Source organism: Ovis canadensis, chromosome 2, assembly GCF_042477335.2.
Source record: "Ovis canadensis isolate MfBH-ARS-UI-01 breed Bighorn chromosome 2, ARS-UI_OviCan_v2, whole genome shotgun sequence".
Taxonomy (NCBI): domain Eukaryota; kingdom Metazoa; phylum Chordata; class Mammalia; order Artiodactyla; family Bovidae; genus Ovis; species Ovis canadensis.
Genome location: NC_091246.1, coordinates 27396615 through 27416848, shown reverse-complemented (window position 1 = coordinate 27416848; position 20234 = coordinate 27396615). Strand labels below are relative to the sequence as shown.

The window sequence follows — 20234 nt, the reverse complement described above, 5'->3', positions numbered from 1 at the left end:
CAAATAGCCAGATCTTTGTAGGGGCTCTTGTTAGTTGAGTAACATCTAAATAAATGTCTATCTTTGGGTCAAGGAACTAAGAATACTCTTGTGTGGCCTTTGTTAAGGCCAAGATTTCTAGACTGACTAACCACAAGGGTCTCAAGGGAATAACAAATCTTTGCTCTTTCCGTCACCTTATTGTACCCATTCCAGAATCACTTTAATTTTTACATGAGTTTTAAGGAGCAGAGTGTCTGTATTTTAGATTGCAAAATAACATCTTCCCCCAATTTTTCCATTTTGTACTCTTGGTTTGAACCTGAATTATGGCTTCAAAATGTTGCCTCAGAGAAGACTTATTTTACAAAGTGACTATAGTTTTAGAAGCCACTCACTCATGTTACTGCAGGTCCATGAACTGATCTCCCTGCACATCTGACCTGGAAGAATATATCACTCTTCCTCTGTCATTGTTTACCCCTGCTCTTTCACATCCTCTGCCCCAGCACTGTTCTGTTTTGAAAGCTTTCCCTGTTTTCAGCTGTGAATCATATCTGTCCGATTACCTTAGTGTGGAGTGAATGGACACCCTACAGAATATTTGTATTTTAAATCATGGTGTTGGAGAAGACTCTTGAGGGTCCCTTGGACTGCAAGGAGATCCAACCAGTCCATTCTGAAGGAGATCAACCCTGGGATTTCTTTGGAAGGAATGATGCTAAAGCTGAAGCTCCAGTACTTTGGACATCTCATGCGAAGAGTTGACTCATTGGAAAAGACTCTGATGCTGGGAGAGATTGGGGGCAGGAGGAGAAGGGGACGACAGAGGATGAGATGGCTGGATGGCATCACTGACTCGATGGACGTGAGTCTGAGTGAACTTCGAGAGGTGGTGTTGGACAGGGAGGCCTGGCGTGCTGCGACTCATGGGGTCGCAAAGAGTCAGACACGACTGAGCAACTGAACTGAACTGAACTGTAGGATGAAAGACCATGATACCTGTGAAAACCTATTTATAGTATGTTTGAATAAGAATAAGGGGGCTAGATTTCTTGTGGCAAGTGGGATGGAGTGGGGAACAATTCCACAGCCCTTCTAAAATATTAACCTCCAGGTACTAATACATTTACCAGCCCAAAGAGGCTTGACCCCTACGAACAGATAAGAAAGGGGTGAAACAAAATGTATAAGGGATCCAAACAGCAGCACAGGCACTTACCTTAAACATACGAGGCATTTCCTTTCTCCTTGCAGGAACAAAATCAGAGGGCCAGACTGAACTGACAGAAAACGCTCCATCCCTGAAGGAAAAGCAAGACTCTGGGAGTGAATTGCCTGAAAGTGAGTAAAATGATACAAAAACATAATCCTCAAACTTAATTTCCCTAACTTTTAACATTCTTTTTTGTGGGAACTGACAGTGATCAAAATATTATAACAGCAGTTCTCAGCCAGTTACATATTATCAGAAAACCCAAGTTAACTCTGGGCTGTTCATGGAGGAGTCAACTCCCTGTGACTCCCTATTCACTGGTGGCTCAGACGGTTAGAGAAGGAAATGGCAATCCACTCCAGTACTATTGCCTGGAAAATCCCATGGACAGAGGAGCCTGGTAAGCTACAGTCCATGGGGTCGCAAAGAGTCGGACACGACTGAGCCTTCTATGGGTAAGAAAGGAGCACATGTCTGACTGCAAAGCCATTGGCCCTAGAGTATGGGCCATATGCCCTCAGATCAGCTTGCTTGTGTATTTTGTCAATGTTACTGAGATACACTTGGCATTTAATAAACTGCATATTTAAAGTAGACAGTTAGATAAGTTTTGATTTATGTATACACCTGTGAGACCATCACCGCAATGGAGATAATGAATGTACCCATCACCGCCAAGTTTCTTGGAACAGCTGTATAACCCTTACCTTTCTCCTTCCTTGGAACTCTTCCTCACTCCCCCACTGATCTGCTTCCTGTCACTCTAGATTAATTTGCATTTTCTAGCACTTTATAGAAATGGAAAGGTACACTATATATTCTTTTTGTCTGACTTTTTCTTAGCATAGTAATTTTGAGTGCATTAGTGTTGCTGCATGGACGAATACTTCATTTCTATTTATTGATGAATAATATTTCATTGTATGGATATGCCACAGTGTATCCATTTACCCATTAGTGAACATTTGGCTTATTTCAAGTTTCGGGTGTTTTAAATAAAGGTGTTATGTATGTTCATGTCTGTCTTTGTGGACATACGTGTTCTTTTGGGGAAATACCTAGGAGTAGAATGACTAGATTATATATTCAGTTCAGTTCAGTTGCTCAGTTGTGTCCGACTCATTGCAACCCCATGGACTGCAGCACACCAGGCCTCCTGTCCATCACCAACTCCCAGAGTTTATTCAAAATCATGTTGATTGAGTTGGTGATGCCATCCAACCATCTCACCCTCTGTCTTCTCCTCTCGCCTTCAATCTTTCCCAGTATCAGAGTCTTTTCAAATGAGTCAGCTCTTAGCATCAGGTGGCCAAAGTATCAGAGTTTCAGCTTCAACATCAGTCCTTCCAATGAATATTCAGCACTGATTTCCTTTAGGATGGACTGGTTAGTTTTTCTTGCAGTCCAAGGGACTCTCAAGAGTCTTCTCCAACACCATAGTTCAAAAGCATCAATTCTCTGGTGCTCAGCTTTCTTTATAGTCCAACTCTCACATCCATACATGACTACCAGAAAAACCATACCCTTGATTAGATGGACCTTTGTTGGCAAAGTAACGTTTCTGCTTTTTAATATGCTGTCTAGGTTGGTCATAATTTTTCTTCCAAGGAGTAAGTGTCTTTTTATTTCATGGCTGCAGTCACCATCTGAAGTGATTTTGCAGCCCCACAAAATAAAGTCTGTCACTGTTTCCACTATTTCTCTATCTATTTGCCGTGAAGTGATGGGACCAAATGCCATGATCTTTGTCTTCTGAATGTTGAGCTTTAAGCCAACTTTTTCACTCTCCTCTTATATATTAGGTGTGTGTTTAACTTTTAAAATATTTTTCAAAGTGATTATATGATTTACAAAGCAATGTATGAGAGATTTAGGTCTTCCACATCTAGGTCCTCCAATGCTTGAAATAGTCTTTAATTTTAGCTTTTCTTATGGATATAAAGTGATATCTCATGGTTGTTTTATTTGAATTTCCATTGGAAAAGACCCTGATGCTGGGAGGGATTGGGGACAGGAGGAGAAGGGACGACAGAGGATGAGATGGCTGGATGGCATCACTGACTCGATGCACATGAGTTTGAGTGAACTCCGGGAGGTGGTGATGGACAGGGAGGCCTGGTGTGCTGCAATTCATGGGGTCACAAAGAGTCAGACACGACTGAGCGACTGAACTGAACTGAACTGAATAATTAATGACATTGAGCATCTGTTAACGTGTTTATTTGACATATATTTCATCTTCTCTATTGAAGTATCTTTCCAAATTCTTTGCCCTTTTTAAAATTGAGCTATTTTCTTATTATTGAGTTTAAAGAATACTTTTATGTATTTGGTATGTAAGTTCTTTTTCAGATATTTTATTTGCCACCAGTCCACCATTTCTATTACTTCTCTTAACAGAGTATTTCAAAGAGCAGAAGTTCTAAATTTGATGAAGTCCAACTTATCAATGTTTAAATTTTATCTGTTGTGCTTTGATGTTATATCTAAAAATTATTTGTCTTATACAAGATCAGAAAGGCTTTCTCCTAAGTTTACTTCTAGGTACATTACAGCTTTAGGATTTACATTTCATTCTATGGTATATTTTGAGTTAATTTTTATACATAGCAAAAAGTACAGATCAAAGTTGATTTTTAAATATATGGATATCTAAAATTCCATACCATTTGTTGGTAGCTATTGTAAGATGTTGAAAATACTGTACATATTAAAGTAACAGAATAGAAAATATAGAAATAATTTACATATATATGTTATACATATATTATAAATATATATGGTTTATATGTATATTATATATATTCTATATATTTGGGTATATTTATTAATTTATTCTTTATTTCAAAATTGTTTTGGCTTTTCTAGCTCTTCTGCATTTCCCTATGAATTTTAGAATTAACTTGTCAATTTCTTTTTTATATTAAACACTCTCCAATAAATTTTTTTACATATACATATATTCACTCTCTTTTAGATTCTGTTTCCATACAGGATATTGAGTAGAGTTCCCTGGGATATACAGCCAGTCCTTATTAGTTTTCTATTTTATATGTAATAGCATATATGTTTTCATTCCAATCCCAAAGCAAGGCAATGCCAAAGAATGCTCAAACTACCACACAATTGCATTCATCTCACATACTAGTAAGGTAATGCTCAAAATTCTCCAAGCCAGGCTTCAACAGTACATGAACGAAGCACTTCCAGATGTTCAAGCTGGTTTTAGAAAAGGCAGAGGAACCAGAGATCAAATTGCCAACATCTGCTGTATCATCGAAAAAGCAAGAGAGTTCCAGAAAAACATCTATTTCTGCTTTATTGACTATGCCAAAGCCTTTGACTGTGTGGATCACAAGAAACTGTGGACAATTCTGAGAGAGATGGGAATACCAGACCACCTGACCTGCCTCCTGAGAAATCTGTATGTAGGTCAGGAAGCAACAGTTAGAGCTGGACATGGAACAACAGATTGGTTCTAAATAGGAAAAGGAGGATGTCAAGGCTGTATATTGTCACCCTGCTTATTTAACTTATGCAGAGTACATCATGTGAAATGCTGGGCTGGATGAAGCACAAGCTTAAATCAAGATTGCTGGGAGAAATATTAATAACCTCAGATATACAGATGACACCACCCTTATGGCAGAAAGTGAAGAGGAACTAAAAAGCCTCTTGATGAAAGTGAAAGAGGAGAGTGAAAAAGTTGACTTAAAGCTCAACATTCAGAAAACAAAGATCATGGCATCTGGTCCCATCACTTCATGGCAAATAGATGGGGAAACAATGGAAACAATGAGAGACTATTTTGGGAGGCTCCAAAATCACTGCAGATGGTGACTGCAGCCCTGAAATTAAAAGATGCTTGCTCCTTGGAAGAAAAATTATGACCAACCTAGACAGCATATTAAAAAGCAGAGACAGCACTTTGCCAACAAAGGTGTGTCTAGTGAAAGCTAGGGTTTTTCCGGTAGTCATGTATGGATGTGAAAGTTGGATCATAAAGAAAGCTGAGCACCAAAGAATTGATGCTTTGAACTGTGGTGTTGGAGAAGACTCTTGAGAGTCCCTTGGACAGCAAGGAGATACAACCAGTCCATCCTAAAGAAAATCAGTCCTGAATATTCATTGGAAGGACTGATGCTGAAGCTGGAACTCCAATACTTTGGCCACCTGATGCAAAGAACTGACTCATTTGAAAAGACCTTGATGCTGGGAAAGATTGAAGGTGAGAGGAGAAGGGAATGACAGAGGATAAGATGGTTGGATGGCATCGCTGACTCAATGGATGTGAGTTTGAATAAACTCTGGGTGTTGATGAAGGACAGGAAGGCCTGGCTTGCTGCAGTCCATGGGTTCGCAAAAAGTCGGACATGACTGAGCCATTGAAGTGAACTGAACTGAAGTGTATAAGTGTCAGTTCCAATCTTCCAATTTACCCCTCTCCCCACTTACCTCCCAGTGACCATAAGTTTATTTTCTACATCTGTAACTATTTCTGTTTTGTAGATAAGTTCATCTGTAGCCTTTTTTTAGAGTCCACATGTAAGTGATACCATATGATATTTATCTTTCTTGTCTGACTACTTCACTCAGTAAAACAATCTCTAGGACCATCTATGTTGCTGCAAATGGCATGATTTCATCTTTTTCATGGCTGAGTAAGTAATATTCCATTCTATATATATACCACAATTTCTTCATCTGCTCCTCTGTTGATGGATATCTAGGTTGCTTCTATGTCTTGGCTATTGTAAATAGTGCTGCTGCAAACATTGGAGTGCATGTATCTTTTCAAATTAGAATTTTCTCTGGATATATGCCCAGGAGTCCATAGTGCTAAAGCTGTGGTTTTATCAATAGTCCTGCACAGATGGAAGAGCTGGACCATAAAGAAGGCTGAGTGCCAAAGAACTCAGGTTTTTGCATTGTGGTGCTGCAGAAGACTCTTGAGAGTCACTTGGACTGCAAGGAGATCAAACCAGTGAATCCTAGAAGATATCAACCCCGAATGTTCATTGGAAGGACTGATGCTGAAGCTCCAATCCTTTGACCACCTGATGCAAAGAGCTGACTCACTGGAAAAGACCCTAATGCTGGGAAAGATGGAAGGCAGGAAGAGGAGGGGGTGACAGAGGATGAGATGGTTGGATGGCATCATCGACTCAATGGACATTAGTTTAAGCAAACTCCAGGAGACAGTGGAGGACAGGAAAGCCTGGCATGCTGTAGTCTATGGGATCTCAGAGTTGGACACAACTTAGTGACTAACCAACAACAATATGCCCAGAAGTGGGATTCCTGGATCATATGGTTGCTCTATTTTTAGTTTTTAGAGGAACCTCCATACTGTTCTCTCCATACTGTTGCCACTAGCAGTGTATAAGGGTTCCCTTCTCTCCATAACCTCTCCAGCATTTATTGTTTGCAGATTTTTCTGTGATGGCCATTCTGACTGGTGTGAGGTGAGACCTTATTGTAGTTCTGATTTGCTTTTCTCTAATAATTAGTGATGTTAAGTATCTTTTCACCTGCTTTTAAACCATCTATATGTCTTCTTTGGAGAAATGTCTCTTTAGATCTTCTGTCCATTTTTTGATTGGGTTGTTTAGTGTTTATATATATATATATATATATATATATATATATATATATATCTGCATGAGCTGTTTGTATATTTTAGAGATTAACCTCTTGTTGGTTTCTTCACTTACAAATATTTTCTCCCATTTTGAGGGTTGTCTTCTCTTTTGTTTATGGCTCCCTTTGCTATGCAAAATCTTCACAGTTTAATTAGGTCTAATTTGTTTATTTTTGTTTTTATTTTCATTAGTGTACTCTAGGAGTTGGATTGAAGCTTGTCAGTTTCTATAAAAAGAATTAAGAAGCTTACTGGGATTTTGATTAAGACTGTGTGAAACTATAGATCAACTTTGGGGACACTCACATTTTTTTAAATACTGAGTTTTTCGATGCATGAACACAGTGTCTCTCTCCATTTATTTAAGTCTTCATTAATTTCTCTCATCAATATTTTATACTTTTCAGTATACAAGTCTTACATAGCATTTGCCAGATTTATTTCTAAGTATTTAATATTTTGATGTTATTGCAAATGGTATTACTTATTTATTTTTGATTTCTGATTCTTTATTTCTAGTATAAAGAAATGCAATTTATTTTAGTATATTGACCAAGTATCCTGCAAACTTGATAAGTTCCTTTATTAGTTCTAGAAGTATTTTTTAGACCACATTGAATTTTCTGCATAGATACTTATTTTGTCTATGAATAATTTTCCTTCCTTCTTTCCAACCTGGATGTATTTTGTAGTTTTTTCTTCCCTGGCCTAGATATCCAATACAGTGTTAACTAAGAGTGGTGAGATCAAATCTCTTTGTCTTTTTCCTGATCTTAGGGAGAAAGTATTCACTCTTTTGCCACTAATTATGATGTCAGCTATGGGATTTTCATAGGTGTTCTTTATCAGGATGAAGAAAGTCCCTTCTAAATGTCCATCAAGAATATATAAACACATTTCATCAGATGTCTTTATTGTATCTATTGACATGATTGTTTCCATTTGTTTATATGATAAAATACATTAATTTTTTAATGTAAATCAGCCTTCCTGAGATATACTACATTTGCTCAAGATGCAAAATAATTTTTACATAATATTGAATTCTATTTACTAACATTTTGTAGCTTTCCTCACATGCATTTGCTGATCAATATCTTGCTGAATCAAGCCAGATCCTCTGTAGGGCCTTGCAGAACTAATGCACAATCTCTATCAATCCCTATTTCTCTCCCTCCCCCTCTCCCTCTCTCTCTCTCCCTCTTTCTCATCTCTGATACTCTGTCCTGTCAACTCAGGACTCTGAGCCCCTCTGGACTCTCAGTTATATCACTTCAATACAGGGAGTTCACCTGGGTTTGCCTGGAATTCCCATTTTATGTACTGGAAACTCTCATAAGGCAGTAACCTTGGGCAAGTATAGAGCTCACCTCACTTGTTTCCTTCATTGTCTGATGTTTAGCACCTTAAATCATTTTTTCCTTGTTATTTCAGAGGAAAGGTTAAATATAAATATGGTCCCTGTTACTCCATCTTGGCTGAAAGTAGAAGTCTGTTTAATCTAGCTCACTTGATAATTTTCGACTTCTGACACACTTTGAACAGACTCATTTCCTTCCCCTAATGCTCCATCTTGGACACCTTACATCTGTCAACGTGACCCTCAGTTTTTCAGTCTTGATGACTTAAAAACCTCAGTACCATCTGGTATTGTTACTCTTTTCTTCATCTTTCTTTTTTCTGCCACTCACCATGTCCCATGAGGTAACTTCAGTAATATTTCCTGCACCCATTTTCCTTTGGTAATTCCTGCAGCCACCATTTTAATGCAGATTTTTATCTGATCTGAAGGATGGAAAGTTGCAGACTGGACTTCTTGGCTCCAGCACTGCTTTCATTTTCTCTGTGCCCAGCATCAAACACACACACACACACACGCACACACACACACTTCTAAACTAACTTTTGATTAAAAATCTACTTCCAGAGTAACCTTACTAAAGTCACCTTCGAGATTATCTTCTTTCCTGTATCAGTTATTCAATGTACTGCCAAATTTCTGACAAAGCTATTAGCTGAGGTAAATAATATAGAAAAGTGTTTGTTGCTGAGGAATCAAAATAAGATAGGATGAATATGCAGACCCACAGAATCTGTGATAAGCAGAAAATTCAGGCTGAGCAAGCATACAGCCATCACGGTACAGGTTACACCTGGTAAAGTAGTATAAAGGAATAATATGAACAAGTTACTCAGTACCTGAACCATAGGAAGTGGAGGAACCACCCAGGGAGTGTGCAGAAAAGGAAGGAAAGAAGGCCAAGGGCAGATGCTCTGAGATACTAAGAGGAAAGTTAGAGGAGCCAAAAAGATTCAGAAAAGTTAGGGAGAGCAGAGAACATACGGCATTTTCCTAAACTGGATACACTTGCTATAATTTCACTGATTCAGTATTTTTTCTTAAGCACTTAAACAGTGTCTGGAGTGAAGTCAAAAACAGCAAAGTAAGGGTCTCTGAATGTTCTCTCCTTCATTAAAAAAAAAAATGAGAAAACTATCAAATTCATCAGAAACAACCTTTGCAGAACTTATAAATTACCCAAGTTTTGTGGCAACCTGAGAAGAATTAATTTTTTAGAAAAATAACTGAACCTTGGTAAGAATTATGAGCTTTGTGGTAGTTTAACTTGCCCTAGTGCTATGCTCTATTTCCAGCTCCTCAGTAGACTTGAAAAATGGAAGTCTGTGTTCACAGTACACCCTAGAAGCCACTAGACACCTAAGGAAGCTAGAAAGAGGAGAAAGAAGGAGAAAGGAGTTGGTGTATGACTTGAATTCAGAGCTCTCCATGGGAAAGGTCTATTCCCCAAGGGGCACTTAAAGAAAACAATTTCATACAAGTATTTTAACTGCATAGCTGCCTACCCCAGTACTTAGTAGTCAGACAAGAACTATATATTAACCAAAAATCTTAAAAGGAAAAGACAGAAACAGAGATATCCCTAAGGGTTCCGAAAAGTTCTGACATATTGCTAAGAATCTTGGTCATCATGTACACGCATAGAACTGTGAACATACTTAGGGTTATGTATATACTCCAGAAAGACCAGAGAAGGACACACGTTCTCATCTCTGACACTGGATTTGTATATAAATGGTTTTCATCAGACTTTGGAGGCTTTCAGACATTATTTCTTACAACGTTCTTGAGCATTTGCACAAGAAGAAACTGCCTGGTGGAGTATTGAAGAAATGTCCCATTTGCACACACAGCCCTTCAGCAAAGTCTAGGAAATTTATCAGTTCCAAATGTTTAAAGAAATCTCTGCAAAATCATTAGCTGACTACTAAGTTAACAAAGGGGAAACTTCAGTAACCATATATGACTAAGAATAAAGACTTTACAGATTAGTTGAGGCACAAAAGTATGACCAATACACAAGGAAAAAGAGCATCTCTGAGGAATGCCAGATGTTGGATTTACCAAAGAATCAGCTATTTTAAATACATTTGAAGACCTAAGTGAATCCATGCCTAAAGAAATAAATAAAAGTATGATAATAATGACTCAACAAACAAGAAATATAAATAAGGAAATATAAATCATAAAATAGAACCAGACAGAAATTCTGAGGTTGAAGAGTACAATAACTGAAATGAAAAATTTACCAGAAGGGCTCAGCAACAGATCTGAGCAGGCAGAAACGAGAACCATTGAACTTGAAGATAGGACAAATAATACCATCCAATCTGAGGAAAAGAAAGAAAAAAGAATGAAGAAAAATGAACAGAGCATCAGCATCCTTTGGGAAACCTAAAGAATGCTAAAATATGTTTAATAGAAGTTCCAGAAGGAAAGGAGAGAAGATGGGGTAGAAAAAAATAATTCAGTGAAAATCTCAAATCAATTTATAATCTAACTTCCCATCTTAAGAAACTAGGAAAAGAAGAGCAAACTAAACTCAGATCAAACAGAATGAAGGAGATATAAATTTCAGAGTGGAAATTAATAAAACAGATAGTAGAAAAATAAGAGAAAATGAAGAAAACCAAACAAAATTGACAAACTTTTAGCTAAACAACCAACAAAAAATCAGAGAAACCTCAAATTATTGAATTCAAAAATAAAGTAGGAAAGAAAAATAAAATAGTTACATTACTTCTGATCTTCCAGAAGTTAAAAGGAAACATAAGGAAATACTATGAATAAGTTTATGCCCACCCCCCAAATTAAACAGTTCTAACTGAAATGGAAACACAAGTCCCCCCAACCATGAAACTTTCACAAGGCACTGGTCCAACCCCAACGAAGGAGAGCAGACTCTAAAATTAAGAGGAATGAAAAGAAATGAGGACAGCATTAAGTGCACCAACGTTTGAATGATAGGAATCTCAGAAAAAGAGGAGAGAAAAAAAAAGTATGAGAAAACATTTGCAGAGATTGTAGTCACAAATTTCCTAACAAGGGAATGGAAATAGCCACCCAAGTGCAGAAAGCCAAGAGTCCCATACAGGATAAGAGAGAAACATGCCAAGAAACATACGAATCAAACTAACAAAAATTAAAAGCAAAGGAAAAAAGATTAACAGCATCAAGGGAAAAGCAACAAATAACATATCAGGGGATCCCTATAAGGTTAACAGCTGATCTTTCAACAGAAACTCTGCAGGCCAAAAGCGGGTAGTAGGATAACTTAAAGTGATGAAAGGAAAAAAAAAAAAAAAAACAACTTACTACCAAGATTACTTTAAGCAACAAGGATCTCATTCAGATTCAAAGGAGAAATCAAAAGCTTTACAGATAAGCAAAAGTTAAGAGAATTCAGCACCAGCAAACCAGCTTTACAACAAATGCAAAAGAAACTTCTCTAGACAGATAACACAAGAGAAAGAAAAGGCCTACAAAAACAAACTCAAAACAATAACATAAATGATAATGGGATCATACATATCAAAAATTACCTTAAATGTAAATATATTAAATGTTCCAGAAAAAAGACATTGATTGGCTGAATGGATACAAAAACAAGACCCCTCTGTATGCTGTCTACAAGGGACACTTTTCAGACTTAGGGATACATTGTGACTGAAAATGAGAGGCTGGCAAAATATATTCCATGTAAATTGAAATCAAAAGAAAGCAGTAGTGATGCTTTCTTATTTCAGTTAGAACTGTTTAATTTGGGGGGGTGGGCATAAACTTATGCATAAACTTGAAACTTATCCAAAGCTCTATTTTATCAGATAAAATAGATTTTTAAATAAAGACTAGACAAGAAAAGACACTACATAATGATCAAGGGATCAATCCAAGAAGAAGATATAATAATTATAACATTTATAAATGTATATGCACCCAACATAGAAGCACATCAAATCAATATGTAAGGCAAATGCTAACAACTATTAAGGGAAATTGGCAGTTAATTTGGCAATAATCGAGGGAGACTTTAACACCCCATCCACACCAATGGACAGATCAACCAGACAGAAAATGAATGATATATTGGGACGTTTGTACCTAATTGATATTTACAGAGCATTCCATCCAAAAATAGTAAATTTCACTTTTTTCTAAAGTGCCTGTGGAACATTCTCAATGATAGATCACAAATCAAGCATTGGTAAATTTTTAAAAAATTGAAATTATTTCAAGTATTCTTTCTGACCACATGCTATAAGATTAGATATTATCTCAGGAAAAAAAAACTATAAAAAACACAAACACATGGAGGCGAAATCATATGCTTCTGAAGAATGAAAATGTCACTAAAGAACCCAAAGAGGAAAAAAAGAAAAAACCTGGGAGCAAATGAGAATTAAACGTGACAACTCAAAACCTATCAGATGTAGTAAAAGCTGGCTAAGAGAGAAGTTTATAGTAATACAAGCCTACCTCAAGAAACAAAAGAACCATCAAGTAAACAACCTAACTACACTTGTAAAACAACTAGAAAAAGAATAATAAAAATACTCCAAAGTTATATATCCTGAGGAAGCCACAGTTCTAAAAGACACATATACCCCAGTGTTCATTGCAACACTATTTACAATAGCTAAGACATGGAACCAGCCTAGATGTCCACTGATAGATGAATGGATGAAGAAGATGTGGTATGTATATACAATGGAATGCTACTCCGCCATAAAAATGAATGAATTTGAATCAGTTCTAGGGAGATGGATGAACCTAGAGCCTATTATTATACAGGTAAGTCAGAAGGAGAAAGACGAATATCATATATTAACGCATATATCACTGGAGAAGGGAATGACAGATCACCTCAGTATTTTTGCCTCAAGAACCCCATGAACAAGGGACATGCTCAGATAGCAGAGTAGAAGGATGTGCATTCATCTCCTGTGAGAGAACCAAGATTGCAACTAGCTGTTGAACAACCATCGGCAAGAGGGCACTGGAACCCACCAAAAAATAAAACGATACTTCATATCCAAAGACAAAGAAGAGGCCACAGCGAGACAGTAGGTCGGGTGCAATCACGATAAAATCAAATCCCATACCCTCTGGGTAGGTGACCCACAAAGTGGAGAACAATAGTATGAAAGAAGTTCTGCCACTGTTGTGAAGGTTCTGAACCCCATGTCAGTCATCCCAGCTTTGGGATCCAACAAAGGGATGAGAATCCCTAGGGAATGTGGCCTTGAAGGCCAGTGGATTTGACTATAGGGTTTCCACAGGACTGGGGGAAACAGAGACTCCAGTTTTGGAGGGGAAAAAAACAAAATCTTGCATGCATCAAGACCCAGAGGAAAGGAGCAGCGATCTTACAAGAGACTGAACCAAAACTACCTGCTAGTGTTGGAGGGCCTCCTGTGGAGGTGTGGGTCGGCAAGGGCTCATCACAGGGACAGGGACACTGGCAGCAGCAGGCTGAGAAAGTCCCCCTTGACACAAACTATCTTGGATTTAACCCTACCTTAGAGCATAGGGCTGGGTTACCTCAAGCCAAACAACTAACAGAGAGGGAGTGCAACCCCATCCATCAACAGATATTTGGATTACAGTTTTACTGAGCAAGGCTCTGCCCACCAGAGCAAGACTCAGTTTTTCCCACTGCCAGGCCCTCCTTCAAGAAGCTTACACAAGCCTCTTAGCCTCATCCATTGGAGAGCAGACAGAAGAAGCAAGAAGAAGCACAGTTCCACAGCAGCTAAAACAAAAATCATATTACAGAAAATTAATCATGATGAAAAAGGAGAAATTTATGTCCTAGATGAAGGGACAAGATAAAACCCCAGAAAACAGCTAAATGAAGTGGAGATAGGCAAACTTCCAGAAAAAGAATTCAGAATAAGGATAGTGAAGATGATCCAGGATCTCAGGAAAACAATGGAGAGGATGCAAGAAGTGTTTACCAAAGACCTACAGGAACTGAAGAAGAAACAGAGATACTTCTAGAAGGAATCAATAGCAGAATTACTGAGGCAGAAGAAGGGATAAATGACCTAGAAGACAGAATGGTGGAAATGACTGGCACAGAACAGAATATAGAAAACAGAATGAAAAGAAATGAAGATAGTCTGAGACTTCTGGGACAACATTAAATGCACCAACATTCACATTATAGGAATCTCAGAAGGAGAAGAGAAAGAGAAAAGACCTGAGAAAATATTTGAAAATAGATGAAAACTTCCCTAACATGGGAAAAGAAGTAGTCAATCAAGTTTAGGAGGCACAGAGAGTCCCAGGCAGGATAAACCCAAAGAGGGAAACACCAAGACACACAGTAATCAAACTGACAAAAATTACAGACAAAGATAAAGTATCGAAAGCAACATGGGAAAACAACAAATAACATACAAGGAAGCTCCCATCAGGTAATCAGCTGATTTCTCAACAGAAACTACAAGGCAGAAGGGAATGGAACAATATATTTAAAGTGATGAAAGGGAAGAATCTACAACCAGGAGTACTCTACCCAGCAAGACTCTCTTTCTGATTTGATGGAGACATCAAAAGCTTTCCAGACAAGCAAAAGTTAAGAGAATTCTGCACCAACAAACCAGCTTTACAACAAATGCTAAAGGAACTTCTCTAGGCAAGAAACACAAGAAAAAGAAAAGACCTACAGAAAATAAATCCAAAACAATTAGGAAAACGGTAACAGGATCATACATATCGATAATTACCTGAAATGCAAATGGATTAAATTACTACAAAAGACATAGACTGGCTGTGTGGATGAAAACATGTGCATGTATGCACTTCCACTTAGCACACGACTCTGCTCAACCCCCTAAATTGTATATAATTATTTTATATTGTTAAGTCAATCATGTTCCCATTATGACCTGGGGAAAAAAAAAAGAATCCCATTAACAGTATGAAAATGTAAAAGATATGACACCAGGAGATCTAGCTGCCACGTCGGTTGGTGTCCAATATGCTACTAGGGAAGAGCAGAGAAATAGCTCCAGAAAGAATGAAGAAGCTGGGCCAAAAATGAAGGGGGCAACAGAGGATGAGATGGTTGGATGGCGTTACCAACTCAATAGACAGGAGTTTGAGCAAACTCCGAGATAATGAAGGACAGGAAAGCCTGACATGCTGCAGTCCGTAGAGTCACAAAGAGGTGGACATGACTTAGTGACTGAAAACAACAAATACCACATATATATGGAATCTAGAAATATGGCATTGATCAACCTATTTGCAGCGAACCAATGGAGAAATGCTGGGCTAGAAGAAGCACAAGCTGGAATCAAGATTGCTGGGAGAAATAGGGAAAGGAGTACATCAAGGCTGTATATTGTCACCCTGCTTATTTAACTTCTATGCAGAGTACATCATGAGAAATGCTGGACTGGAAGAAACATAAGCTGGAATCAAGATTGCCGGGAGAAATATCAATAACCTCAGATATGCAGATAACACCACCCTTATGGCAGAAAGTGAAGAGAAACTAAAAAGCCTCTTGATGAAAGTAAAAGAGGAGAGTGAAAAAGTTGGCTTAAAGCTCAACATTCAGAAAACAAAGATCATGGCATCCGGTCCCATCACTTCATGGGAAGTAGTTGGGGAAACAGTGGAAACAAGACTTTATTTTTGGTGGCTCCAAAATTGCTGGGACCTAACAAATGCCATGATAGGCTTCAGGGACTAAGGTAGGACTCACAGGAAAGGCTGAGTCATTGCCCCTTGAGGTCATCCCCGCAGATGCCAGGTCTTGTCTAACCAGCATACTCCCTGTAACCTGGTTTGAGTTTATCAGGACATAAAAGACATCCCCCTGCAGCCAATAGCCAATTAGTAAATACCAGGAAACCCCTGCAGCCAATAAAGATTAGCCAATTAGTAAATACTAGGAAACTCCTGCAGCCAATCAGCCCTTGCCAACTCTCTGTTCTAAAACCTATAAATACTGCTGTAAATCTGGGCTCAGGGCTCCTTGCTCCACTCCACTGCATTGGATGTGGCGGGAGAGCTAGCTCGAGCTAGAAATAAAACCCCTTCCTGCTTTTGCATTGCTGTGGATGTCTTCTCTCAGTTTTGGGGACTCGGACTCTGGGCATGACATTTGGGGGCTCGTCCGGGATCCCTTTAACTGGGAAGAATAACACTTTCCCGGTAGAAGGGGTTTCCTCACTAGGAGGAAAGATATCTGAACACCGGTATTAAGTCTGGTTAAGTCCAGCTAAGGCCGAGGCCCAGCATACGCACTGGAAGGCAGCTGGCTCTTGTTAGGCCTAATCAGAGGTGAATTAGTCATCCTAGCCAGTGTAAGACCGAGGCCCAGTGAGCGTGCTGGAAGGAAACTGGCAGCCAGCATAAGACCAGGGCCCAGCATTCGTGCTGGAAGGCAGCTGGTTCTGTGAGGGATTGGGAAGGAACATCTCTCCTGATGCCGAATCTGGTGGGCAGTGGACGCCCTTCGGTGAGATGACATTGGGAAGCAAGACAACAGTAACCCGGGATAGACCTAGTTCTGTGTTTTCGGCTGATATTTGTTTGTCTTCTGTCTGTCGCCTTTCTTTGTGTGCTGGCGCCATTTTTGTTTTTTTTGTGTGTTCATTATGAGCTCCGTCATTATGGGTCAAAGCTCTTCCACCCCTTTGTCTGTAATGACTGATCATGAAGATCGGGAGAGTCGGAAGAAGAAGCCGATACTCCAGGAATCCTCTTTATATCCTAGCCTGATTGACTTAGACACTGAGATCTCACCCTCCCCATATATGCAGCCACCCTTGCCCCCGCACGTACCGCAGGTGTCGTCCGTAGAACAAAGGAGGGACCCAGAACCCTCGGCTCTGCCATGGGAAGGGGGCCGGCCCAAGGAACTCGTGGAAGGACTCCAAGGGCCGGAGACTTGTCTGAGGACGGAAGCCGGGAGGCTCCTTCATCCACCGTTCCGGCATTCCCTGTCCGGGTGGGGCCAGCAAATCCCGGTGGGGAGCGAACATACCAGTACTGGCCGTTTTCTACGAGTGATTTATATAACTGGAAAACTCAAACCCCTTCTTTTTCTGAAAAACCCCAAGGTCTTATTGATCTCTTAGATTCTATCTTGTTTACTCACAATCCTACTTGGGATGATTGTCAGCAGCTGTTGCAGGTGCTCTTCACCACAGAGGAAAGGGAGCGAATTCTATCAGAAGCATGAAAACATGTTCCAGGAGTGGATGGAAGACCCACCACGCAGCCCCACCTAATTGAGGAGGGGTTTCCTTTGATGCGACCAAACTGGGATTTTGAACGCACTGAAGGTAAGGAGCATCTCCAAGTGTACCGCCAGACTCTGATGGCTGGCCTCCAGGCAGCCGCCAGGAAACCAACAAATTTGTCTAAGGTAAATTTGATAAGGCAGGAGCCAAATGAGAGCCTGGCAGCCTTTTTAGAGAGGTTAATGGAGGCTTTCAGGCAGTATACGCCCAGGACCCTCAGGCTGATGAGTCACGCGCAGCAGTCTTGCTAGCCTTTGTTAATCAGGCAGCTCCGGATATCAGGAGGAAGTTACAGAGGATAGAGAGGCTGGGAGAACAGTCAATACAGGATCTGGTGAGGGCAGCTGAGGAAGTGTTTAATAACAGAGAGACCCTTGAGGAGAGGGAGGAACGAATTAGACGGGAGGAAAGGGAATCTAGAGCTAAGGAAAACCAAAGAAATCAGAAAGAGCGGGCTCAAATTTTCTTTGCGGGGACGAGACTGGGACCTGATTCCCGGAAGACTCGAGACACCCAGCCGAAAGGAAGGGAAAAACCAGCTAGACCGACCCTAAAGAGAGACCAATGTGCCTATTGCAAAGAGCAAGGGCACTGGAAAAATGAGTGCCCCAAGAGAAACCTGAAAAAAAGGACTGTAAGAAAAGAAGTCTCCCTCGGGTACCCACATTTTATATGCAGGAGAAGATAGTGATTAGCGGGGTCAGGGCCCAGCACCCCTCCCCGAGTCCTGGGTAACTATTAATGTGGAGGGGAAACCGGTCAGTTTCATGGTGGATACGGGAGCCCAATACTCGGTCCTCAATCAAAAATTCGGGCCAATGTCCAAGAAGACTAGCTTGGTCCAGGGAGCCACCGGGACAAAAAGATATTACTGGACTACTAAACAAAAAGTGGACTTGGGAGCCCAACGGGTGTCCCAGTCATTTCTGGTGATCCCGGAGCGTCCAGCCCCTTTATTAGGAAGAGACCTATTGTCCAAAGTCAATGTGCAAATTCACTTTGACTCTGGAGGGACATCAGTCACAGACGGGCTTGGACAACCAATTCATGTTTTATCCCTGGCACTGAGAGATGAATACAGACTATATTCACCAAAACCCCCTGCAGCTGTGGACCCCGCTATGCTACAATGGATCCAAAAATACCCTCTGGCCTGGGCCGAGACGGCAGGAGTAAGACTGGCAAAACAAAGACCTCCCATCATTGTTGAATTAAAAGCAAATGCTACCCCTGTGAAGGTAAAGCAGTACCCCATGTCAGGAGCCCCGGCAAGGAATCACGCCACACATACAGCGCCTCCTGAAGGTAGGGATTCTTAAAAAGTGCCGGTCCCCATGGAATACTCCCCTGCTGCCTGTGAAAAAGCCTGGGAGAACGGACTTTAGACCCATCCAAGATCTTCGTGAAGTCAACAAATGGGTGAGTGACATTCATCCCACTGTCCCTAACCCATACACCCTCCTGAGCAGCTTGCCACCAGACTACATCTGGTATACAATCTTGGACTTAAAAGACGCCTTTTTCAGTTTGCCTCTGGCCCCCCAGAGCCAAGAGATCTTCGCATTCGAATGGACTGACGAAGACAGTCAAACTGTAGGACAGCTGACCTGGACTCGCCTTCCACAGGGATTTAAAAACTCGCCGACGTTGTTCAACGAGGCTCTAGGCGAGGACCTCTGTGAGTACGGGATTAGCCACCCCCACGTTGTCCTATTGCAATATGTGGATGCCCTCATGCTGGCCACTACTACCAAGGAGGTATGCCTAGAGGCCACAGGCGACCTCCTTCAGACTTTGGGGACACTGGGGTACCGGGCGAGTGCAAAGAAGGCCCAAATTGCTAAACAGGAAGTCGTTTACTTGGGGTACAAAATAAAACAGGGGCAAAGATGGTTGACTCAGGCTATGAAAGAGACTATTTTACAGATCCCTGAGCCAATGACTCTTCGGCAAGTGAGGGAGTTCTTAGGGACTGTTGGGTACTGCAGGCTATGGATCCTGAGGTTTGCTGAAAAGGCCCAGCCTCTATATGAAGGAAGTAGAGAAAATAAGAACTGGACTTGGACTGAGCCAATGAGGCGGGTGTTTCAGGAACCCTGGCAGGCATTGCTAGAAGCCCCAGCCCTAGCTCTCCCTGACCCAGCTAAGCCATTTCAACTGTGGATGAAAAGCAGGGAGTGGGAAAGGGAGTCCTGACACAGCAATGGGGACCCTGGAGGCGGCCTGTGGCATACCTCTCTAAACGGTTGGACCCGGTAGCTGCTGGATGGCCGCCCTGTCTCCGTATCATCGCGGCCGCTGCTCTCCTTGTCCATGACGCTGACAGGTTGACTTATGGACAGCGCCTCCTGGTCTACACTCCCCATGCCATAGAGGGAATCCTCAAACAGCCACCGGGTAAGTGGATTTCTAACACTCGCTTAACCCATTACCAAGCCCTGTTGTTAGATGCTCCCCGGATACACTTTCAGACACCTTGTTTTCTAAATCCTGCTACTCTCTTGCCCATCCCGGAGGAGGTTGGGCCTCTCCATGACTGTGTTGAAGTATTGGCTGAGGTAACTGCCATATGTAGAGACCTCAGCGACATACTATTAAAGGACAGTGGGCTGATATGGTTCACAGATGGGAGCAGTTATATAAAGGATGGGCAGAGAAAAGCGGGGGCAGCCATAGTAGATGACACTGGGAGGGTCGTCTGGGCCGAGGCTTTGCCCCCTGGAACATCCGCCCCAAAAGCAGAACGGATAGCTGTGATACAAGCACTAGAGAGGG

At 40.7% G+C, this 20234-nt stretch overlaps 1 protein-coding gene across 1 annotated transcript in view; it reads right to left on the bottom strand.

The window, feature by feature from the left end:
* Positions 1-1244: 1244 nt before the first annotated feature.
* LOC138434521 (serine/threonine-protein kinase MRCK alpha-like) overlaps positions 1245-20234 on the bottom strand; it is a 68522-nt gene continuing 49532 nt past the window's right edge. The window contains exon 11 of the mRNA XM_069579353.1: positions 1245-1302. Within this exon, the coding sequence (XP_069435454.1) occupies positions 1245-1302 (58 nt within the window). The remainder of the gene's footprint in view (positions 1303-20234) is intronic.